The sequence below is a fragment of the Tursiops truncatus genome, chromosome 7 (assembly GCF_011762595.2).
Source record: "Tursiops truncatus isolate mTurTru1 chromosome 7, mTurTru1.mat.Y, whole genome shotgun sequence".
Classification (NCBI taxonomy): domain Eukaryota; kingdom Metazoa; phylum Chordata; class Mammalia; order Artiodactyla; family Delphinidae; genus Tursiops; species Tursiops truncatus.
In genome coordinates this window covers 86578229-86603273 of record NC_047040.1, presented here as the reverse complement: position 1 = coordinate 86603273, position 25045 = coordinate 86578229, and the positions used below count along the sequence as shown (strand labels likewise).

The 25045-nt window shown below is 38.5% G+C and overlaps 1 protein-coding gene across 3 annotated transcripts in view; it reads left to right on the top strand.

Annotated features, from left to right (window-relative positions):
• The window catches only part of ARHGAP15 (Rho GTPase activating protein 15), a 621340-nt gene that overhangs the window by 73782 nt on the left and 522513 nt on the right, over positions 1-25045 (top strand). For all 3 annotated transcript variants that reach the window (XM_019925524.3, XM_019925523.2, XM_073807741.1), the window contains exons 3-4: positions 2530-2598; positions 22553-22614. In XM_019925524.3, coding sequence (XP_019781083.2) covers positions 2530-2598; positions 22553-22614 — 131 coding nt within the window. The remainder of the gene's footprint in view (positions 1-2529; positions 2599-22552; positions 22615-25045) is intronic.

The window sequence follows — 25045 nt, the reverse complement described above, 5'->3', positions numbered from 1 at the left end:
CAACTTGCATCTTTATCCTCCCATAAGGCCTCGGTTAATGTTTACTCCCAGCCAGTATACTAGGAAAGAGAACATTGCGGGGGGAGCACTCACTGGTTAATAGCCTTGGAGGGGGAGTGGTTCTCATGATTTCTGCTCATTTGCCTTTGGTCTGAACTAGTCATGTGGCCACTCTTAACTGTAAGGCAGGCTGAGAGTGCAGTCTGGAGATGTGCTCAGGAAAGAGAGCACAGAATTTGGTGAGTGACCACCAGGCTCTTCCTCCCTCCCATATATCAATTTGCACCTGTATTCCAACACTTAGAAATACACCCATACACCTCCTCAAAGGAGACAACCAAAAGTCCCATCCAGTTACTGCCTCAAACTCCAGTTCCAGAATCTCTGGTGATAAGTAGCTTTCTTCATCAGGCCCAAATTTTCTCCAGGGTGTTAAGAATTTAGAACTTGAAAAATAAGCTCTCTGTCCTGCCCTCCCCATCATATCCAATAGAAAATGGTGGGGCAAGAACTTAATACCTGGAAATAAACAAACAAACAAAAATCGTCTCGTTTGTAAAGGAAAGAATGGTAAATGACCAACAGTCTCTGGACCAAAGTGATGATTGTAATCCTGCTGGGCATGTCCTCTGAGACCCTGCCCTGGCAGTAGAGACAGTTTCTGGCTCTTCTTTCTGGGAGAATTTCCCATATCCATTGTTCTCCCAGGTTTCTGGCTCTGCTTTCTGGAGTCTGTCCCTTCCCCATTATCCTTCTTGGGCCACATCTGAAGTGGGAATTGAAGAAAATGGCTTCCTTGAAGGTTGTACTGCCTTCATAATTCAGTTTTTTTGGAGCAAATATGGGATTCAGGGATTGAATAGAATCACAGGGTTTTTAGGCCAGGTTTTTGGTTTCTTTGGGAATACAGTTCCCTCAAAATCTTAGTAGACATTGATCTAATCCCCTCAGTCTGTTGCATGTGCTGGTAAGCAGAGTCAAAGACATCCAAAGTTCTTTTCTAGACATGGTACTTGAGCCTGCTTTATTTAAAGATTCCTTGCACTCATGTCTTTCTCTCTCTTTGTCTCTCTCAGTCTCTGCCTCTGTCTCTTCCTTTTTCTTCCTAGTGCTTTGTCCCAACCCTTTCCACTCTCTCCTTCATTCAAAGTACTGGAAAATTCCTGTTTAGTGAAATAGTACTCTTAATGAGAGCTTCTACTTAAATTTTCAAGATAATGATTTTTAATTATAAATTCCTCACTTTTTTTTTAATTATAGAATCTGTCTACGATGCTTCTTCAGGAGAAAGAACAATAAGGCATTTAAAACAAATTTGTTCCGAAAGCACTTATTGTGTGATTATTATATATTTATATATATCTAGATAATAGTAGAAGACAGGGAAATTAATAGCACATTAAATCCGAAAAAGCTGAGTTCATAACATAGCATAAACACAAAGTGTTTCAATATTAAATATTTTGTTCCAGTTATTACTACAGCATTGCAGATCACACTGAAACATAGAGGTGTAAAGCAATGATTTTTTTATGCTTATGGAATCTGGTCAAAAATTCAGATAAGGCACAACAGGAACGGCTTATTTCTCCTACAGTGTTTGAGGTCTCTGCTGGGAAGACTTGAAAGCTGGGGGTGGTTCAATGGCTGGAAGAAGGAATCATCATATCTTTATACTCATTTGAGTGGTGGTTGATACTGGCTGTCTGCTGGAACCTCGGCTAGTCTGTCATCTAGAAGACTTACGAGGTCTCTCCCTGTGGTCTCTCTGTATGGGATGATTTGGTGACTTTTTTCTTTTTTTTTTACAATCCATAGCAAATGTATTACTCAATAGCCAGTGCCACATCATAGCATTACCCAGAGCCCTCACCTTCCCTCCCCACCTGTCCCCAAGGGTACACCCGTAATGGAAAAAATGAAAGTAAACTCAGATCTCTGTTTTTCCTCTGGAAAAAGGGATCTTGGCCCCGGAAGCCCCTTTCCACAGGTCTCAGCAGGCAAGGGAGTGGACACCTCCTGTGCCCAGAGAGCGGGGCTCCAAGCTCCAACAACAGAGGGAACATGCAGGCAGGAGCAGAGCCCCGTGTCTGTGGAAGATGAGCTGGGAGTATTCCAAGAGAACAAGGGGGTAGTGCATGATATTTTTATGCTCTAATATTTGGAGTCCATATAGTATTACTTCTGCCATATGTTTTAGTTAAAGTAGGTATAAAGGTCTGCCCAAGTTTGAAATGAAAGAACATAGACCTCACCATTTGATAGGAGGGATGTCAAGGTCACACAATAAGAAGACCACATGCAATATGAGATATTGTTGCAGCCAGCCGTCTTTGAGTACACATCTTACTCAAATTAATGTCCCAAACATTTACTTCCCATTTAAATGTACTTTATTCACCTTTTTGAATGAATCTGAATATGGTTATTTTCATGTGCACTTTTACTAAATTACGCTCTTTTAAATCATTTAAAGTTTTTTTTTTAAGAAAAATAATATAATAGTATCAAATGTCACTATTTTTTCAGGTATCCCGGCACAGAAGGAATCATTCACAGCATGTCTTGAAAGATGTCATTCCTCCACTGGAACAACTGGTAAGTGATTATTTCACTTCAATACTGTATTATTTATCTACTGCTACAAAATAAATTACCTCAGAACTCAGCAACTTGGAACAGCACATATTATTATCTCATGTTTCTGTGGGTAAGGAATCTGGGCATAACCTAGCAGGGTCCTGTGGCTCAGAGCCTTCCAAAAGTTTGCACTCAAGGTTTAAGCCAAAATTGGGGTCACATCTGAAGACTTGACTGGGGAAAGATCTGTTTACAAGCTCAGGTACATGGTTGCTGGCAGGATTTAGTTCCTTCAGGGCTTTTGACCAGAGGCTACTCTTACTTCCTTGCCACTTGGGCTTTTCCAGCATGGTGGCTTGCTCCTTCAAAGCATGCAAACTGAGAAGACGAGAGTCTGGCTTATTCTGCTCCTGCCAAAATGACCTCCTTACTTTTTCCACAGGGCCGTTTCTCCTCTTATTTCCTCTGCCTGATACAAAATACTTCATTTGGTGCCCAGAAATTTTTAGGGCTCATTCGTTCCTTTTCTTCGCATCTCTGTTCAAATATCACCTTTTAAGATAGCTCTTCTCTAGTGTCCCCTAAACACAAATGAGCAAATTTAAAAACCCACCAGTTCTGTCCACACTTCTTTTCTCTTACCCTAATTTAATTTTCTCCATAGAACTTACCACCATGTGGTATACTCTGCAGTTTCTTTTTATTTGTTTGTCATCTCCTTAGAAAGTTCTGTGAGAGCAGGGTTATTGTCTCCTATGTTTATAACTATTCCCATGATTATAACAATTGCTAGAACATAGTAAAATCTCAGTAAATGTGTGTTAAATGAGTGCACAAATGAAATAGTTAATGACTTTTTTTTTAATTTCCAAGCTCATAGTACACAGATCTATACTTGTGTACTTTCTCTTCATTATCTCATCATATATCTTGAAGTGCTACTTAGTCATTTGTTCTTAGCGCATCTTGGTGTCATCCTTAAAATGAAATATCCCAAGTTGAACACACCATCACCATCTTCCCAAATTGATTCCTATTTCCATTGAACCCCATCTCTATTTTTTTAATAGCTGTTAAAAACAAAAAAGTTAGCTCTTTTTAATAGAGAAGACTTGTTTTAAAATTTTATTTATTTATTTAAATTTTATTTTATATTGGAGTATAGTTAACAATGTGTTAGTTTCAGGTGTACAGCAAAGTGATTCAATTATACATATACATGTATCTATTCTTTTTCAAATTATTTTCCCATTTAGGTTATTACAGAATATTGAGCAGAGTTTCCTGTGCTATACAGTAGGTCCTTGTTGGTTATCTATTTTAAATATAGTAGTGTGTACATGTCAGTCCCAAACTCCCAGTCTATCCCATTTCTATTAGTAGCAAATGTTTATCTAGGCTGAGAACACATTTTCTTTGGATCCTTTATTTTCTCTGTGACCCTTCACATGTCAACATTTTCTGAGGTGGTTTCTCCACAGTGGATGTGGTGGCCTCATTTTTTTCTCCATGTGTACAGGTACACCCTTTCTGAGGCCTTCAAATGCTTCTGGTCTCACCCCACTGTATCCCACCATGCCTCTCCCACTGATCCTGTGCTACTGTACAACCTTCCACACCAACCTTCTTTAAACAGTACCTTCATTATTTCATTCTCCTTGTCAGAACTTTCAACAGCTTCCTATTTTCTATACTATAGCACCAAGTCTATAGACTTCTCTCATGGCTCTGATTTACCTTATTTATTATCTACTGCCAAATACACAACCTCAAGCCAGCAATAGTAACATGATTAAGACATGGTTCTCACCCTGAAGGAATTTGGATTTTCTGTAACAATTATAGTTCCTTCATCTCAACACTCTTTTGTGGTGTTCTCTCTTATTTCATGGGTAATAGACTTGTTCCATGGCTAGACTATAAATGCTTTGAAGTTAGGGGTCATGACTTGTATTTTCTTTATTATATCATACTTCCCCTTACATTGCTTCTGGGACTAGTGTTTGTTCAGAAAAGACATGTTTGTCAATTGATTTAATGATAAGATATTAAAGATTTATTAAAACAATATTGTTGATTTTGGAGATTAATAAATATATGACTTCTATTCATAGTGAAAGACATTTTAAAATTTAGTTAGATATAACAATATCTTGTTTTCAAAATTAATCACTTAGGTTTCAACTTAGAGACCATTTTCCCTGGAAAGTATTTCTTTGCTTCCTCAACTTTGCATCAGGTAGCCCTTCTTTATTCTACCTTCCTATAGCAGCTTGGCCTTGCCTCTGTCTCTAAATTGCCTCTATCTCTAATCACACTAAAATTGCCTGTTTCCTTTTACTTGTCTCTTACTGCACTATAAGTATTTGAGGGGAGAGCTATGCTTCACTTACTGTTTTATTATTAAAACTTCATAGAAGGCCTGGCATAGTATAGCTGTACAGTGAATAGAAAGTAATTGTGTTTCTTTTCTATAAATTTGCCTTACAGAACATATAAAGTGCTCTTTTTAAAATATAGCACGTGCAAATGTTTCTCTGAAGTGTTTGATGAAACATGGCAAAAGTTAGACTGAAAATGAAGCTATATGAACGTGTGTGTACATAATATAAATATATATGCAATTATATATAATTTTACATGTACAAATATATATGGATTATATTTGAAAAATGCCTTAAAGTGTCTCAAAATTTTTACATGAAATATATATTAATTATGAATTTTAAAAATTAAAATTATGGTCATTACTTTAATGAATAACTAATGGTATATTTGTGCTATGCCTATACACCAAGCATAGGCTAATATTAAAAAAATTAGAATATTCAGAAATAGTTTTGTCAGTTTAATAACTTCCTACCTTTAAGGTTATTTGTTGGTTTGCTGGCCTATAGTTATGTGTTTTGACTCTGCAGCCTCAATTCTCAATAAATGAAACTCATTTTAAATATCTCAAATTATGGATAGTTTAACTAAAAGAAAATATATCTAAGTGCTCAATACTCTATTCTAGGTCAGATAACCTTGTAAAAGTGACATTGGGAAGTACTGCTGATAGAAGGAAAAAAAGACAGTAATTTGTTGACCTCTTCAGTTTGCAGTCTCTCTGAATCTCTTTCTCTGCATCTCTCTCTCTCTGTTACTCTCTCTGTCTACACAAGCACACACACACTCTCTCTCTCTCTCTCTCTCTCTCTCTCAACTCTACTGGAACTACCAACCAATTTACTTCCTATTCCTGAGTTGGGTTTCCCTGGACCCTCTCTTTGAGTACTTGTTTATCTTGCTCTATCTTGTGAACAGAGGTTATTCTGTTGAATAGTTATATGAACTTTTATTCATCAATCTCTACTTGAATTAAATTGCTTATTTAATGTTACTTTAAAGACACATGATTATCTTTCCCCCACACGTCTTACTTATGAATTACTTCATTATGGTAGACGATGCCGAAATAACCACCAATTCCCTCAAACAACAAATTCTGATTAATATTTTTTTAAAATTTCATTTACTTATTAATTTATTTTTGGCTGCGTTGGGTCTTCGTTGCTGCGTGCGGGCTTTCACTAGTTGCAGCGAGCGGGGGCTACTCTTCGTTGCAGTGCACGGGCTTCTCATTGCGGTGGCTTCTCTTGTTGCAGAGCACAGGCTCTAGGAGCGCAGGCTTCAGTAGTTGTGGCATGCAGGCTCAGTAGTTGTGGCCCCCAGGCTCAGTAGCTCCGTGGCATGTGGGATCTTCCTGGACCAGGGCTCGAACCCATGTTCCCTGCATTGGCAGTTGGATTCTTAACCACTGCACCACCAGGGTAGTCCCTCTGATTAATTTTTAATTATCCGTTACTGTTTACATCAAGACTTGAATTATTTTCCAGAACCTATAAAGCTGTCTTTATATTTGACTAATATAACTGTATAATTATTTTTAACCTAGATTCACATATTTTTTTCCGCAAATCTGACATGTTCCTTCCTTCATCTCTACATCTCTTTTTCTTTCCCTCATGCCTGCCTCAGTGTTGCTTCTGGAATCATCCATAGGTTCTTGCAGTAGTTTCCCTTGCCAGTACCTACCAGGATCAACTACCATATATAAAATGATATACACCAAAACACTGTAGAAAATAGTAAAATCCTTTAAGTTGATGTTATTACTCATTATTTTTACTATATGGATCTTTGAGCTTATTTATATCCCACATTTTCTGCTATAAATCCCATTTCCTTTATCTCCTATATTTAGAACTTCCTTGAACAGTATCCAGCAATCATGGGAGGCTTTGGCTTTAAGCACAACTGGCAGAAGTATCCTATTCGATGAACTCTCTTTGGAGAAAAGTAATTCATTTTATGACAGTGGAGTCTGCCATGGTGGATGCTCCCATAGATGCTATCATCCTTTGGTAACCATGCTTTACCTCTCAACTTCCCCTTTAATAAAGTAGGTTGTGATCAACACAGTTAAACAGAAACATAATGCATTTCTTTTGAATACTGACAAAAATATATTCCTATTTGGAGTCTGAAATCTTAGGGCAGAAACTACCCAGTTCACTGACAGCTGAAGTCATTTATGCCACTTGGTGTGCAAATCCATATGCTCTCAATGCATGAGACTATATTATTTTCTGAGAAGCCGTGTTGTTGCTTAACCATTTCTGTAATGCAGCAAAGATTTTAAACATGAAATGTCAAATATACTAATATGTGTTTGTTTCCTGATCTTGTATATTTCATATTATAACTCTTCGTGAGACCTAATTATTTTCCGGGCATTTTCCCTTTTCCCCCTAAAGAAATGTTCAAGAAAAATAACCCTGTTTATAGCATGTTAAATCTTTATCATCTTTATGTTTATCAAAAGAGTATAAGACATGTCTACGGATAACCCTGCAGGAGTCAAAAGCCTGTGGCAGGTTTTAGAGAATCATCTGCTACCTCCTGAGCTAGAAGGATTTGGAGGCCAGAGCTCAGGAAGTTGCCATGGCTTGGGGGCAAAGCAGGCTTTTGCAGATAAACCTTAAGTCACAGATTCTACCTTTTGGAGCCAGATATCATTTTGTGGATTAATTAATACTTGTGAGGGCTTTAAGGATGAAAGACATTGTGAGCATACAGTGTTTTCTTATTTTAAAACAAAGGATGGCCCCTTTGGGCGAATAATTCTATTGATCAGGCTGTGCTTTCCTCAAATTGCAAAAAATTTTCAAAAGCTCTTCAGTCTTTCAAAATTCTACTTTGTTAAGATAGAATTAGGTTTTCTGAAAAAAACTTCTTTCCAGATCTTCAAGCTGGCAGTATGTTAATAATGTTACATAATTTAATAACAGTAATACAAACCATCTCGAAGTTTTCATTGCTTTATGTACCCTTCCTTTACTCAAACAGCAGGAGTGTGTTTTTTATTTAAAAAAAAATTTTATTGGAGTATAGTTTTTACAGTGTTTTGTAGGAGTGCGTTAATTCCAATGTTTGTTGAGGCCATCCCTGTGCTGGGCACTGGGCTGGGTTTAGGGTATGCAATGATATGCTAAATAGTCATGTCCTTTTTTGGAGGGCCTGTCAGTCTAAGGGTGAAGAAAAGAATTAAATGAGTAAAGAAAGGCATAATTCTCTGAATGCAAATTACACAACATGCTATGACAGCAGACAAACAAGTTTCCATGAAAGAGGGAGAGCCTACCTTGGATTAAGTAGTCATAGGATCACTCTTTGAAAGGGCCATTTAAATTGAGATTTGTAGAGTGACTAGAGTTTGTCAAGCAAATTACTGGAAGAATGATGCAAACTGAAGGAGCATCAAGTGCAAAGGTCTGGAAGTCAGAACAAAGTGGTTACATTGGAAAAACTGCAAGAATGCCACACTGGCTAGAACAGGGAAATAAGTCTGGAAGTGTGGGCAGAGTGAGGCAGTACTCAGATGTTGATGCGCCTTGAGGTGATGATAAGGAGTTCAGAAGCCATTAAAACACAGAAACAGGTTACCATGACTTCTCCCATCCAGGCCTACATTTGAAATTCATTTAACTGTAGAGTAGAGAAGAAGAACAAACACAACAACAAAAAAGGTTGTTAACATTGAGCAATCCTTTCTTCCCTACTGCCTTGACCAAAATTAGGTTATAACAAAACAATTGAATTAGGCTAATAAGTTGCCCAGGCAGTGACCAGGAAGGCGATTCTCACTGAATTCCAATGACGGGCAAAGAAAGAACAACATATTTAGATCAAGGAAACAAAGAAATAGCATTCAGGGAAGAAGAGAGAAATAAAGGAGGAGAAAGGAGATGTGATACATAGGAAAAGCCTCCAGAAGACCGAAATTCTTAAGATAAAAAGAGGTTCCCTCACCAGCCTGTTTCCCAATTAGAACCTGGATATTTTGGTGGTGACCAAATGAAACACACTGGTTACAAGATGAAAGGCTCAGGAAAAGGCTATGGGGGTTCTTAAACATCAAAATGTAGCTTATTCAAGATGATATTTTGATGAGTTAAGGGTAAATAAATCAGAGACATGTGGGTAAAATTTCTCTTGAAATACACAGGGGTTTAAAATGATGGGGAAATTCACTTGGCAAAACATTATATGTACTTTGCCAAACCCAACATTTGAAAAACAGTTTAAGACATTCAGCAGAACCCCAAAGCACAACATATTCTCTTATCCTGAGAGTAAGAGAGGGAGAATACCCGTGAAAGCATTGTGCAACATACACACTGCAGGGTATAAATAATTTACAATGAGCAAACCATGCCTAACTTTGAGACCTGAAGTCAAGACCAGCTTCTCCAGAACTTCTTTGAGAATGCTTTATTACTCCTTTATAGGCATCACTCATGTATGACACAGCATCGTTTTTCTTTGCTTTTCTTCTATCCTCCTTTTTGTGTAATTATCGTATCCAACTTGAGAATTTTGGTTTACCACTTTTTTAAAGTATGCACACAGTAAATTATGTATCTACATTAGGCAGAAATATTATATTTCACCCCTCTAAATGCATCATAGTTCATTCTCCAGCTATATGTAAGATAGTCCTATAATTAAGCATTTACATTTTTTATGTACTTAGTACTTTATATGATGTACAGATAAGCTGCATTTTGAAGGTGATTTTTTTTCCTTGTTTTTGTTTCTGTTCTACTGCAAGTCCACACACATGGTCAGCAGATCTGATATAGCAAGAAAGCTAGAGCCAGTACAGAAATAATTGGAAACGGAGAAGAAAAATATAAGCAATGAGTCCCAAACAGGGAAGTGGGGCAAGAGAAGGAAAGCCAATGGAGTTATGTAGGATGACTAAGTTCCAGAGATCAACTGTACAGCATGGTGATTATATTGGTTAATAAGACTGTTGTACACTGGAAATTTGCTACAAGAGTAGACCTCACATGCTCTCACCACAAAAAAAAGACTTAAATTTTGGGGCTTCCCAGGTGGCGCAGTGGTTAAGAATCTGCCTGCCAATGCAGGGAACACGGGTTTGAGCCCTGGTCCGGGAAGATCCCACATGCCGTGGAGCAACTAAGCCCATGCACCACAATTACTAAGACTGCGCTCTAGAGCCCGCGAGCCACAACTATTGAGCCTGCGTGCCACAACTACTGAAGCCTGTGCCTAGAGCCCATGCTCCACAACAAGAGAGGCCACCACAATGAGAAGCCCGCGCACCACAGCAAAGAGTAGCCCCAGCTCGGCGCAACTAGAGAAAGCCTGCACGCAGCAATGAAGACCCAACGCAGCCAAAAATAAATAAATTTATTAAATAAATAAAATGATAACTATATGAGGAAATGTATATATTAAGTAGCTTGACTATAGTAATCATTTCACTATGTATATGTAGGTGAAAACATCATATTGTACACCGTAAATATATACAATTTTTATTGTAAAAATAGAAACTTAAAAAATAATTTTTAAAAAGCCAATGGAAAGAAGACACAGAAATTTCTATTTCTGTGAGTGGTGGAAAAGTTAAGAAGAGATTTAAGAAGGAAGAGAAGCCCCATTTGGGGGTAAAATGATGTAACCAGATATGTCCTCCTTCTGTGCTTTGTAATAGAAATTATCAAAGCAAACAGATTATCAGCAAAGTACTGCGATCTATTAAAAGTTCAGAAAAAAATATAGCAAGTGCCTAATTATTAAATAGGAAAATAATTAAATGCAAAATAATAGTAGCGCTTGTTTGTAGTTATACAGAATTGATACAAAATTCTCCTAGGAGGCCAGTCAGTCGTACAGAAACTTTCACAGGGTGGTGCTACTTCGGAGGGCTCTCTCCAGTTCAGGTCTGGGGCCTGTCTCAGTTTTGTGGATCTTGAAAAATTATATGTAACAATGTTATCAGTGTTTACAGAGATGATGATCCCTAGGATTACCTCACAGTAACCAACTTTGTAAGAGTCAGCTGTATAAATTGTAATTCTGATTTATTAATTTATAATGGCAAATATACTGATGCTATTTGTCACCCACATTCTGACTATTTGTGAGAGGACCGAGGAAGCTAAATTAGGAGCCAGAGGATTGCCAGTGAACACAGGAATCAGAACAAAGGAGAAAAGAGCAACCACATACATACATCAGCAGCCCAAAGGGTCTGTCGTTCTGGTATTAAAAGCCAATACCCTCTCATGAAAATCTGGTGAAAGTTTTAGATTCAGTTTATTTCCATTTATAAACATGTATTTTGACAGAATTCTTTTGGTGGACTGGTGTAGATGAAAACCTATTGTTTTCAATTCAAGTCTTTTATCAGAGAACTACTAGAAGCCTTCATATAAAAAAAAAATTACAGTGTCTGTACTTAACGGTTACAGGCCGGTCCTTCTGCCATGACTGTTAGCATTAATCAAAGGTTGTCATCTGCTCTCTTGCCTTGCCTCTCGCTTCCAACTTAGGTTGATAAACAGGTGCTATCTGGATATCCCACTGCCATTCATTCTTTTCATCTGTATCAGCACAGTTGTGTCTGCCGAGTGCTTCCTCAATGCTAGCAGACTGGCTAGCATCCAATCTGGACAAATTGCTGATCTTTCCTGCCACTTAACATTAAATAGGGCTTCTAAGGAATATTGGACAAATAGCTCAAGAAGCCAGATTCAGCATCTAAAGATTCGTTGGCAATTCTTAAGTATACTTTGTTTAGGGAGTGCTGCTACTTTAAAGAACTTCAAGTTGGCCTGGAACTTGGTGTATAGTATCCTAAACACAGGCCTAAAGCTATACAGAGTTTTGTAAATTACTAGCGGCAAGACCATCTAGGTCCTAGATGACCAGTATACTCAACTGTAATTTATAGATTACTGTCCCTTCAAACCATGTGATTAACATAAAAGAGGAATAAGTAATTAGAATAATTACTATGGTACCATATATAAACCCACATACAAAATACATAGCAATCTTCTGCTTACCCTAATCTTTCTTTCTGCTCCTATGAGCCTCCTGGAATAACTGATTCCTAGTGCCTGGAACATGGTGAGGTATTTCAAAGTATGACGACAAGGAATAATAAAGTAATTAAATATACCTCATGGAAACTTTGCTTCCCAGCATGGGACTTAAAATAATGCAGTGCTTTCAGTGTAGGAAGCCTGATTGGAGTTTTCTATTCCAGGGCAAAAGTTGGCCTTAGTCTCTGAGATAACTGGAGGGGAGTATGGTATCCAGTCCCCCCAAAAGAGGAACAGGAGTATCTTGAAATGTGAACTCACAAGGATATAAGCCTCAGTAAGATTAAGGTTGTCCTGTTAGTCTTTGCAGTCCCATTGTGAGCAGAGCAGCTGGTATTTAGGGGAAGAGGATGTTACTATTTAAAAATGTGTTGAAAGAATGAATGGTTGTGCAGCAAGTATGAAAGAAACAATGGAGAGAAGTGAACACCTGATCACAAAAGTGGGAATAGTGCATGATGGTTGCACATGTATATAATTACATGTAGAAATGTGTATGCCGATACATAGATAAGTAAAAATATGCACTGTAGAAATAAATATAATAGGTAAAAGTACACAGTAGAAGGATTATTAGCTTCTTCAAATGACCAGGAAGGCAACTTGGACTTTGAAAGATAATATAAAAGAAGATACCTAACCTGCTATTTGCCTCTTCCTCTTTCCTTTTTCTGGACCTCTGTGTGGACATGCCTGGAAACTCTGTTGCGTTGACCAAAGGCCGTGAAAATTGGTTCAGCCTGTTTGATGGCAATGATGTCCATTTATAGAATCCTAACATGAGAAATCCAGCCCCTGGCCTGAATCTCAGGTGTCCTGAAAAGATCCAGCATATAGAGAAACTTTACTTATACATTCAAGGAGAGAGAATTTTAAGGTATATAATGCAAGCCAGCTTATGTTGATTTCCCTTGCAAGAGTGTTAGGTTTCTACTTTCACATTTCCCTTCTCTTTTTAAAGAAATGGTCATCAATAATACATCTCTGGGTACTAAATATCCACCTAGTGGTCTTTTAGTGAATATTTTTATGGAGAAAAAGGCAATATTCTTAGCTGAGAAAGTATGCATCAGTTTTTATCATGGGTTGAGAGATTTTGTAGCTGTTTGGTAGATAGATTCAGGCTTTTGGTAACTTATTTTATTTTCATCATAAGAAAGCTTAAATAAAATGGTAAATTTTATCTATGGTTACACAACAAAATTTCTCAATATACATTCCTAAAAGGGACCTCCTCTGTGATGCTAATTGCTCTTAACAACATTTTTCTTCCAAACATTTGTAGAAACTAGTGATGCCCAGATTTAAGTACTAAATGTATTATATGGATTTTAGGGGGTAGACAAATAAGACTTCCTGGAAGTAAGAAGAAGAGACGGCATACATTAGGACAAAAGGTGGGAAAAGCAAATGAATAGACATATCTAAGTACAGAAGAGGCACCACTGAACATCATGATTCTAAAAGTTATCTAAGAGAGCTTCCTCAGATTCTTCTAGGCTTGGGGAGAACATGCTGAAAGAAAAGAAATTCTCTGGAAATGTAGCTATGTGAAAAATACTATGCTATGATTATCATAAGTCAACATTATCTTCATCATTATTTATTAAGAGATGTCTTCATCCAATGTATTTTTTAATTTCTATTTTAAAATTTATTTTATTTTATTTTATTTTTCTACATCTTTATTGGAGTATAATTGCTTTACAATGATGTGTTAGTTTCTGCTTTATAATAAAGTGAATCAGTTATACATATGTTCCCATATCTCTTCCCTCTTGTGTCTCCCTCCCTCCCACCCTCCCTATCCCACCCCTCTAGGTGGTTACAAAGCACTGAGCTGATCTCCCTGTGCTATGCAGCTGCTTCCCACTAGCTATCTATTTCACGTTTGGTAGTGTATATATGTCCATGCCACTCTCTCGCTTTGTCACAGCTTACCCTTCCCCCTCCCCATATCCTCAAGTCCATTCTCTAGCAGGTCTCTGTCTTTATTCTTGTCTTACCCCTAGGTTCTTCATGACATTTTTTTTTCTTAAATTCCATATATATGTGTTAGCGTACGGTATTTGTCTTTCTCTTTCTGACTTGCTTCACTCTGTATGACAGACTGTAGGTCCATCCACCTCATTACAAATAGCTCAATTTCGTTTCTTTTAAGGCTGAGTAATATTCCTTTCTACATATGTGCCACACCTTCTTTATCCATTCATCCGATGATGGACACTTAGGTTGTTTCCATCTCCTGGCTATCGTAAATAGAGCTGCAATGAACATTTTGGTACATGACTCTTTTTTTTTTTTTTTTTTTGTGGTATGCGGGCCTCTCACTGCTGTGGCCTCCCCCGTTGCGGAGCACAGGCTCCGGACGCACAGGCCCAGCGGCCACGGCCCACGGGCCCAGCCGCTCTGTGGCATGCGGGATCCTCCCGGACAGGGGCACGAACCCATGTCCCCTGCATCGGCAGGCGGACTCCCAACCACTGCACGAACAGGGAAGCCCCACATGACTGTTTTTGAATTATGGTTTTCTCAGGGTATATGCCCAGTAGTGGGATTGCTGGGGCATATGGTAGTTCTATTTGTAGTTTTTTAAGGAACGTCCATACTGTTCTCCATAGTGGCTGTACCAATTCACATTCCCACCAGCAGTGCAAGAGTGTTCGCTTTTCTCCACACCTTCTCCAGCATTTATTGTTCCTAGATTTTTTGATGAGGACCATTCTGACTGGTGTGAGATGATATCTGATTGTAGTTTTGATTTGCATTTCTCTAATGATTAATGATGTTGAGCATTCTTTCATGTGTTTGCTGTCAGTCTGTATATCTTCTTTGGAGAAATGTCTATTTAGGTCTTCTGCCCATTTTTGGATTGGGTTGTTTGTTTTTTTGTTATTGAGCTGCATGAGCTGCTTGTAAATTTTGGAGATTAATCCTTTGTCAGTTGCTTCATTTGCAAATATTTTCTCCCACTCTGAGGGTTGTCTTTTGGTCTTGTTTATGGTTTCCTTTGCTGTGCAAAAGCTTTGAAGTTTCATTAGGTCCCATTTGTTTATTTTTGTTTTTATTTCCATTTCTCTAGGAGGTGGGTCAGTAAGGATCTTGTGTGATTTATGTCATAGAGTGTTCCACCTATGTTTTCCTCTAAGAGTTTGGTAGTTTCTAGCCTTACATTTAGGTCTTTATTCCATTTTGAGCTTATTTTTGTGTATGGTGTTAGGGAGTGTTCTAATCTCATACTTTTACATGTACCTATCCAGTTTTCCCAGCACCACTTGTTGAAGAGGCTGTCCTTTCTCCACTGTACATTCCTGCCTCCTTTATGAAAGATCAGATGACCATATGTGCGTGGGTTTATCTCTGGACTTTCTATCCTGTTCTATTGATCTATCTGTTTTTGTGCCAGTACCATACTGTCTTTGATTACTGTAGCTTTGTAGTATAGTCTGAAGTCAGGGAGCCTGATTCCTCCAGCTCCATTTTTCGTTCTCAAGATTGCTTTAGCTATTCGGGGTCTTTTGTGTTTCCATACAAATTGTGAAATTTTTTGTTCTAGTTCTGTGAAAAATGCCAGTGGTAGTTTGATAGGGATTGCATTGAATCTGTAGATTGCTTTGGGTAGTAGAGTCATTTTCACAATGTTGATTCTTCCAATCCAAGAACATGGTATATCTCTCCATCTAGTTGTATCATCTTTAATTTCTTTCATCAGTGTCTTATAATTTTCTGCATACAGGGCTTTTGTCTCCTTAGGTAGATTTATTCCTAGATATTTTATTCTTTTTGTTGCAATGGTAAATGGGAGTGTTTTCTTGATTTCACTTTCAGATTTTTCATCATTAGTGTATAGGAATGCCAGAGATTTCTGTGCATTAATTTTGTATCCTGCTACTTTACCAAATTCATTGATTAGCTCTAGTAGTTTTCTGGTAGCATCTTTAGGTTTCTCTATGTATAGTATCATGTCATCTGCAAACAGTGACAGCTTTACTTCTTCTTTTCCAATTTGGATTCCTTTTATTTCCTTTTCTTCTCTGATTGCTGTGGCTAAAACTTCCAAAACTATGTTGAATAAGAGTGGTGAGAGTGGGCAACCTTGTCTTGTTCCTGATCTTAGTGGAAATGCTTTCAATTTTTCACCATTGAGGACGATGTTGGCTGTGGGTTTGTCATATATGGCCTTTATTATGTTGAGGAAAGTTCCCTCTATGCCTACTTTCTGCAGGGTTTTTATCATAAACGGTGTTGAATTTTGTCAAAAGCTTTCTCTGCATCTATTGAGATGATCATATGGTTTTTCCTCCTTCAGTTTGTTAATATGGTGTATCATGTTGATTGATTTGCATACATTGAAGAATTCTTGCATTCCTGGAATAAACCCCACTTGATCATGGTGTATGATCCTTTTAATGTGCTGTTGGATTCTGTTTGCTAGTATTTTGTTGAGGAGTTTTGCATCTATGTTCATCAGTGATATTGGCCTGTAGTTTTCTTTCTTTGTGACATCCTTGTCTGGTTTTGGTATCAGGGTGATGGTGGCCTCGTAGAATGAGTTGGGGAGTGTTCCTCCCTCTGCTATATTTTGGAAGAGTTTGAGAAGGATAGGTGTTAGCTCTTCTCTAAATGTTTGATAGAATTCGCCTGGGAAAACATCTGGTCCTGGGCTTTTGTTTGTTGGAAGATTTTCAATCACAGTTTCAATTTCAGTGCTTGTGATTGGTCTGTTCATATTTTCCATTTCTTCCTGGTTCAGTCTTGGAAGGTTGTGCATTTCTAAGAATTTGTCCATTTCTTCCAGGTTGTCCATTTTATTGGCATAGAGTTGCTTGTAATAACCTCTCATGATCTTTTGTATTTCTGCAGTGTCAGTTGTTACTTCTCCTTTTCATTTCTATTTGTATTGATTTGAGTCTTCTCCCTTTTTTTCTTGATGAGTCTGGCTAATGGTTTATCAATTTTGTTTATCTTCTCAAAGAACCAGCTTTTAGTTTTATTGATCTTTGCTATTGTTTCCTTCATTTCTTTTTCATTTATTTCTGATCTGATTTTTATGATTTATTTCCTTCTGCTAGCTTTGGGGTTTTCTTGTTCTTCTTTCTCTAATTGCTTTAGGTGCAAGGTTAGGTTGTTTATTCGAGATCTTTCCTGTTTCTTAAGGTAGGATTGTATTCCTATAAACTTCCCTCCTATAACTGCTTTTGCTGCATCCCATAGGTTTTGGGTCATCATGTCTCCATTGTCATTTGTTTCTAGGTATTTTTTGATTTCCTCTTTGATTTCTTCAGTGATCACTTCGTTATTAAGTAGTATATTGTTTAGCCTCCATGTGTTTGTATTTTTTACAGATCTTTTCCTGTAATTGACATCTAGTTTCATAGCATTATGGTCGGAAAAGATACTTGATACAACTTCAGTTTTCTTAAATTTACCAAGGCTTGAGTTGTGACCCAAGATATGATTTATCCTGGAGAATGTTCCATGAGTACTTGAGAAAAATGTGTATTCTGTTGATTTTGGATGGAGTGTCCTATAAATATCAATTAAGTCCATCTTGTTTAATGTATCATTTAAAGCTTGTGTTTCCTTATTTATTTTCATTTTGGATGATCTGTCCATGGGTGAAAGTGGGGTGTTAAAGTCCCCTAGTATGAATGTGTTACTGTCGATTTCCCCTTTTATGGCTGTTAGTATTTGCCTTATGTATTGAGGTGCTCCTGTGTTGGGTGCATAAATATTTACAGTTGTTATATCTTCTTCTTGGATCAATCCCTTGATCATTATGTAGTGTCCTTCTTTATCTCTTCTAATAGTCTTTATTTTAAAGTCTGTTTTGTCTGACATGAGAATTGCTACTCCAGCTTTCTTTTGGTTTCCATTTGCATGGAATATCTTTTTCCATCCCCTTACTTTCAGTCTGTATGTGTCTCTAGGTCTGAAGTGGGTCTCTTGTAGACAGCATATATATGGGTCTTGTTTTTGTATCCATTCAGTCAGTCTGTGTCTTTTGGTGGGAGCATTTAATCCATTTACATTTAAAATAATTATCGATATGTATGTTCCTATTCCCATTTTCTTAACTGTTTTGGGTTTGTTATTGTAGGTCTTTTCCTTCTCTTGTGTTTCTTGCTTAGAGAAGTTCCTTTAGCATTTGTTGTAAGGCTGGTTTGGTGGTGCTGAACTCTCAGCTTTTGCTTGTCTGTAAAGGTTTTAATTTCTCCATCAAATCTGAATGAGATCCTTGCTGGGTAATCTTGGTTGCAGGTTTTTCTTCTTCATCACTTTAAATATGTCCTGCCAGTCCCTTCTGGCTTGCAGAGTTTCTGCTGAAAGATCAGCTGTTAACCTTATGGGGATTCCCTTGTGTGTTATTTGTTGTTTTTCCCTTGCTGCTTTTAATATGTTTTCTTTGTATTTAATTTTTGACAGTTTGATTAATATGTGTCTTGGCGTATTTCTCCTTGGATTTATCCTGTATGGGACTATCTGTGCTTCCTGGACTTGATTAACTATTTCCTTTCCCATATTAGGGAAGTTTTCAACTATAATCTCTTCAAATATTTTCTCAGTCCCTTTCTTTTTCTCTTCTTCTGGAACCCCTATAATTCGAATGTTGGTGCGTTTAATGTTGTCCCAGAGGTCTCTGAGACTGTCCTCAGTTCTTTTCATTCTTTTTTCTTTAATCTGCTCTGTAGTAGTTATTTGCACTATTTTATCTTCCAGGTCACTTATCTGTTCTTCTGCCTCAGTTATTCTGCTATTGATCCCATCTAGAGTACTTTTAATTTCATTTATTGTGGTGTTCATCATTGCTTGTTTCATCTTTAGTTCTTCTAGGTCCTTGTTAAATGTTTCTTGCATTTTCTATATTCTATTTCCAAGATTTTGGATCATCTTTACTATCAATATTCTGAATTCTTTTTCAGGTAGACTATCTATTTCCTCTTCATTTGTTAGGTCTGGTGGGTTTTTATCTTGCTCCTTCATCTGCTGTGTGTTCTTCTGTCTTCTCATTTTGCTTATCTTACTGTGTTTGGGGTCTCCTTTTTGCAGGCTCCAGGTTCATAGTTCCCGTTGTTTTTGGTGTCTTTCCCCAGTGGCTAAAGTTGGTTCAGTGGGTTGTGTAGGCTTCCTGGTGGAGGGGACTAGTGCCTGTGTTCTGGTGGGTGAGGCTGGATCTTGTCTTTCTGATGAGCAGGTTCACGTCTGGTGGTGTGTTTTGGGGTGTCTGTGGACTTTTTATGATTTTAGGCAGCCTCTCTGCCAATGGGTGGGGTTGTGTTCCTGTCTTGCTAGTTGTTTGGCATAGGGTGTCCAGCACTGTAGCTTGCTGTGGTTGAGTGAAGCTGGGTGCTGGTGTTGAGATGGAGATCTCTGGGAGATTTTCGCCGTTTGATATTATGTGTAGCTGGGAGGTCTCTTGTGGACCAGTGTCCTGAAGTTGGCTCTCCCACCTCAGAGGCACAGCACTGACTCCTGGCTGTAGCACCAAGAGCCTTTCATCCACATGGCTCAGAATAAAAGGGAGAAAGTGTAGAAAGAAAGAAAATAAAATAGGAAGGAAGGAAAGAAAGAAAGAAAGAAGATAAAATAAAGTAAGATAAAATAAAGTTATTAAAATAAAAAAATTATTATTAAGAAAAAAAATTTTTTAAGAAAAAAGAAGGATGGACGGCTAGAACCCTAGCACAAATGGTGAAAACAAAGCTATACGGACAAAATCTCACACAGAAGCATACACATACACACGCACAAAAAGAGGAAAAGGGGAAAAAATCATAAATCTTGCTCTCAAAGTCCACCTCCTCAATTTGGGATGATTCGTTGTCTATTCAGGTATTCCACAGATGCAGGGTACATCAAGTTGATTGTGGAGCGTTAATCCGCTGCTTCTGAGGCTGCTGGGAAAGATTTCCCTTTCTCTTCTTTGTTCGCACAGCTCCCGGGGCTCAGCTTTGGATTTGGCCCTGCCTCTGTGTGTAGGTCGCTGGAGGGCGTCTGTTCTTCGCTCAGACAGGACGGGGTTAAAGGAGCAGCTGATTCGCGGGCTCTGGCTCACTCAGGCCCAGGGGAGGGAGGGCTATGGATGCGGGGCGAGCCCGCGGCGGCAGAGGCCAGCGGGACGTTGCACCAGCTGAGGCGCGCCGTGCGTTCTCCCGGGGAAGTTGTCCCTGGATCCCGGGACCCTGGCAGTGGCGGGCTGCACAGGCTCCCGGGAGGGGAGGTGTGGAGAGTGACCTGTGCTTGCCCACAGGGTTCTTGGTGGCGGCAGCAGCAGCCTTAGCGTCTCATGCCCGTCTCTGGGGTCCGCGGTGTTAGCCGCGGCTCGCGCCCATCTCTGGAGCTCCTTTAAGCAGCGCTCTTAATCCCCTCTCCTCGGGCACCAGGAAACAAAGAGGGAAGAAAAAGTCTCTTGCCTCTTCGGCAGCTCCAGACTTTTCCCCGGCCTCCCTCCCGGCTAGCCGTGGTGCACTAACCCCTTCCAGGCTGTGTTCACGCCGCCAACCCCATTCCTCTCCCTGCGCTCCTATCGAAGCCGAGTCTCAGCTCCCAGCCCCACCCGCTCTGGCGGGTGAGCAGATAAGCCTCTCGGGCTGGTGACTGCCGGTCGGCACCGATCCTTTGTGCAGGAATCTCTCCGCTTTGCCCTCTGCACCCCTGTGGCTGCGCTCTCCTCCGCGACCCCGAAGCTTCCCCCCTCCGCCACCCGCAGTCTCCGCCCGCGAAGGGGCTTCCTAGTGTGTGGAAACTTTTCCTCCTTTACAGCTCCCTCCCACTGGTGCAGGTCCCGTCCCTATTCTTTTGTCTCTGTTTATTCTTTTTTCTTTTGCCCTACCCAGGCATGTGGGGAGTTTCTTGCCTTTTGGGAGGTCTGAGGTCTTCTGCCAGCGTTCAGTAGGTGTTCTGTAGGAGCTGTTCCACGTGTAGATGTATTTCTGGTGTATCTGTGTGGAGGAAGGTGATCTCCGCGTTTTACTCTTCCGCCATCCTCCTGATTCCTCCATCCAGTGTATTTTGAAAGCTAAGTATTGTGCTGTGTATTAGGAATATAATAATAAACAAATCAGAAAAGATCTCACCTATATCAGAGTGAGTCTTGTAAGTAGCCAATTCTTTAACTGATGAAATTTTAGTGGTTTGGAACAACTCACACCCAAATATCTCTTCCTTTAACCTGTCATAATGCAGACAGATTATTTTTGCTTGTCCAGTTTCCTATAAAAATTTAAATAAACATTTAAATAGCCATTCATTCATCCACTCATTTGTTCAAAGAATATTTATTATTGTGATCATTGGTGCCAGCAAGTACTCTCTGTGCTGGGAACACAAGTGTGAAAGGAAGAGTCACAGCACAGGTGCAGGTACAACCAAATAAGCCCTGTGATAGTGGTAATGGCAGAATGAAAATGAAGATTCAGGACAGGGCATCTAAAAAGAGATTGCAGAGGAAACATGGAAGAACTCTCTAACAATAGAGAGAAATATTACATTTTAAAGTAGATTTAATATATCTGGGAATTGATGAGATGAAGATATGGTGGAAGTGAAATATTACAGTCAGGAGGAAGGCATGTAGGGTGGCACTGAGGGAGTGTGGTCCTTTGATATTAGGTAGGTGACTCCTTATAGCTTTCAGCATATAGCATGGGGGTGCGGGTGAAGGTTGTTGGCAATTTACCAAGATCGAAAAGATGGAACACAGGTAAGATCTAGGGATGGGAGGGGTGCAGGACTGACAGGGGAAGGTAGAAATAGGGCACTAAGAAATTAAAACATCTATTATAGACTTTGCTGGGAGTCACCACATCACAATTTGCATTGTGTATTTATTTACCCTAGAACTCCACAAAAACCTCTGTGGAATGATAAGGAATGGTTGAATCTCCTTTAAGGAATGTGCAGCTGTATTAGCAATGAAAGCCAATAAATACAAATAGGAAAGGAAGCAAACCCACATCATGGAGGAAGATAATGAGATAATGCTGCTACAGCATCTCTTGGCAACTAACTGAACGAAATGCATGGAATGTCAGTGTTTTAAATGCCCTTCCAGTTTAACCGGCCCAGTTACCTGCTGCTGTTGACTTTTTCTCACTCACTGGCATCAGCAGGTACATGAGGAAGTGGAAATGAGGAGTGAAAAGGAAGAACTTTTCCAAGGATGATTGGTAAAATTAAGGAAGGCATTAAATTTGTTTTTGTTTTACCATTTTTAATCAATTTTGTAAGCAAGTGACTTCAATGCCCAGAAGGAAAAGTAAGTAAAGGTGTATCACTATCTAACAAATCATTCACATTACTCTTTGTTATCTTTCTTTTGGATATTTAACAGCTTGTAATGACTGATCTTGAAGGCACTTCCCATAATCTATATATGCATTGTTGATGAAGTTCTATGACTGGAAACTTCCATCACTGCAATGACTGTTGGAAAGCACAGGTTCATTCAAACTAATAATGCATAGGAGTTTGTCACAGTTTTAATATATGTATTCTTCTTGCAGATGGTTGAAAAAGAAGGTTATCTTCAAAAAGCTAAAATTGCAGATGGAGGAAAGAAACTAAGGTAATAGAAGTTTTTTTAATTCACTTTTATATAACTATGCCAGTTCCCCATCTCCTCAGTTGTGTCACTGCTATTGTTTAGAAAGGTAGGCCCTATAGTACATGACTAGAATATTCCTTTCTGCTATCACTAAGATCAACAGTATTTTTAATATAATTATAGTTTTCCAACAAAGCACTACATTTTATTTTGTTGCACAGAATATATAAATGAAGTGCTTCATGACCTTCTAAGACTTGAAATCTTAAAAAATATGTGAAGAAATAAGATAATGGGTCTTGATTTCTGGGATTAATAGATTAGGGGATGAAAGGACTCATTTTGCAGTATATAAAAATCTCCCTACAGTACATTGGGATCATAATTTTTTGAAGGATGGAGGATTTGAAATACATTTGTTGCTCAAATAAAAATCATTTGAGAAAAAATAAAAGGAAAATAATCTGTCAGATAAAAAGTTGGAAGTTGCTGCACTTGGAGATGAGGTCAACACAGAGTAGGTGAGAGAAATTAGAAAATGTAATAAGGATTCCCTAGGCAACAACAAGAAAAAACTTGGAGGAAAAAATAAGGTTGATAGGAGGGTAGACAAACACACTACATGTTTTTTATGTATGGGATATTTAGAAATAATCATCTCCATTTTAGAATTTTCCCTATTTCTCATGTAGGTCTTATAATATACTTAGCTTTGTGCTAGGTTATATGCAAGCTGCAAAGGTATGTAGAAAGTGCTTACAGTGGGAGAAAAGGCATTTATTCATGACTATATTATTAATAGTTAAAATCATACAGGATAAATTCACTAATTAGCTATACAATGGGACACTTATTAATTGTATAATACAATTCATTACTAGAATGGAACTCTGGCCAACACTAGAGAATGAAGTATGCTATTGTTTGTTTGCTATAGTGGAGTAAGTATATATTTATTTAAAAGAAGTAAAATTGGGGAAAACTATCATCCATAATTCCACTACTTAAAATAACTATTTCAATTTTAAAGAACAAACTCTATTTTCTGCCCGTATTATGTTTTATTCTCAGATAGCAAACAGGGCCTTGAACCCTCTCCTAGACTGTTCCTCTGCAGTAACCCTGCAGCCACCCTCCTTTGAAGGGTCCAGGAGGGAGATGCACAGGAGACAAGATCAAATGCAATGCTGCTTTCAAAGACTCATCTAGTCCTGGCCCCAGTGGAAAACCTGACTTAATATGTTGGGTTCTGAAAGGACCCAGGAGGGATTCTTTGATTAACCCAATCTAGTGCCAACTTTCCCCTAGACTTTTCTCCCAGTTATATCAGCTCGTGAAAGGTGCAATGATAAATCTTCCCAAGATAAGTCAAAACCCTTTCTTACCTTACCAGCGATGTGGACAAAAAATCCATAGAGGGACAGAAGAGGACTTGTCTAAGTTATCACTTCACCTTTCACTGGGGCTTAGCAGGAAAGAGGAGTGATAGCTTTGGTCAGTCTTAGCCTCCAGACTCATGCAAGCAAGAGGAGGAGATGCTAAAAGGAACTCCAAGGAAACAAGATGATGTGCCACCACAGTGATCTTTTACAATGTCCTTGCCCATAAGCTATCCATAAACCATCCCAGTAAAATGTTTTCCTAGAAAGTGGTGTCAAGAAAAAGTAGAGGAGCACAACCAGGCCTTTTCCCTAACATACTCACATGAATACATTTTTAGGTAATTTCAACCAGTGTGTATACCATTTTGTATTTGTTGTTACTTTAATCAGCTTACAAACCATTTCTGTGTTCTAGTTTAAATTCATATAAACATTATTTTATACTATGTTTTATTGTTATTTCAATCAGCTTACATGCAATTATGCATTCTTTCAGCTTTTTAATTTAAAGTTATATAAATTTTAGTTTTTTGTTTTTGTCTTTGCTTTTAACCTCAGGTGTACAAATTGAGTTGATTTTCCTCTTCAGTGTGTGGCCTTGTATTATCATCATTCTGGGCAAGACCCCTAGTTGGTTTTATTTTATTCTTCATCTCCATTCCTCACTTCAATCCTCTGTAGAATGTATGTTCATCAAATCCTCTCTCCATACATTTATTTGGCTATATGTATGGCATTCTAGAAAACAGTGTGTAAGTGAATGTGTTCTAAATTGCATAAGCCTTTGGTTATAAGCCTCATTCTGGTCCGTACTGCTTTCATTCAATGTTAGTCAATGTTAGGATATCTTATCTATATCTGTATATTTAAAACAAGTTAATTTCTTCCAACTGCTGCCCATTTTGCCATTGTGAACACACATCAAATTTTACTTACTCAGTCTTCCAGGAGTGGATACCTAAATTGTCCCTAACTCCTTCCATCCCAAACAACATTGCAACAAACCACACCGATATGTCTCCTTACAGACCTGTGAGGAATTCTCTCTGCGGCATACCCCCAGGAGTAAA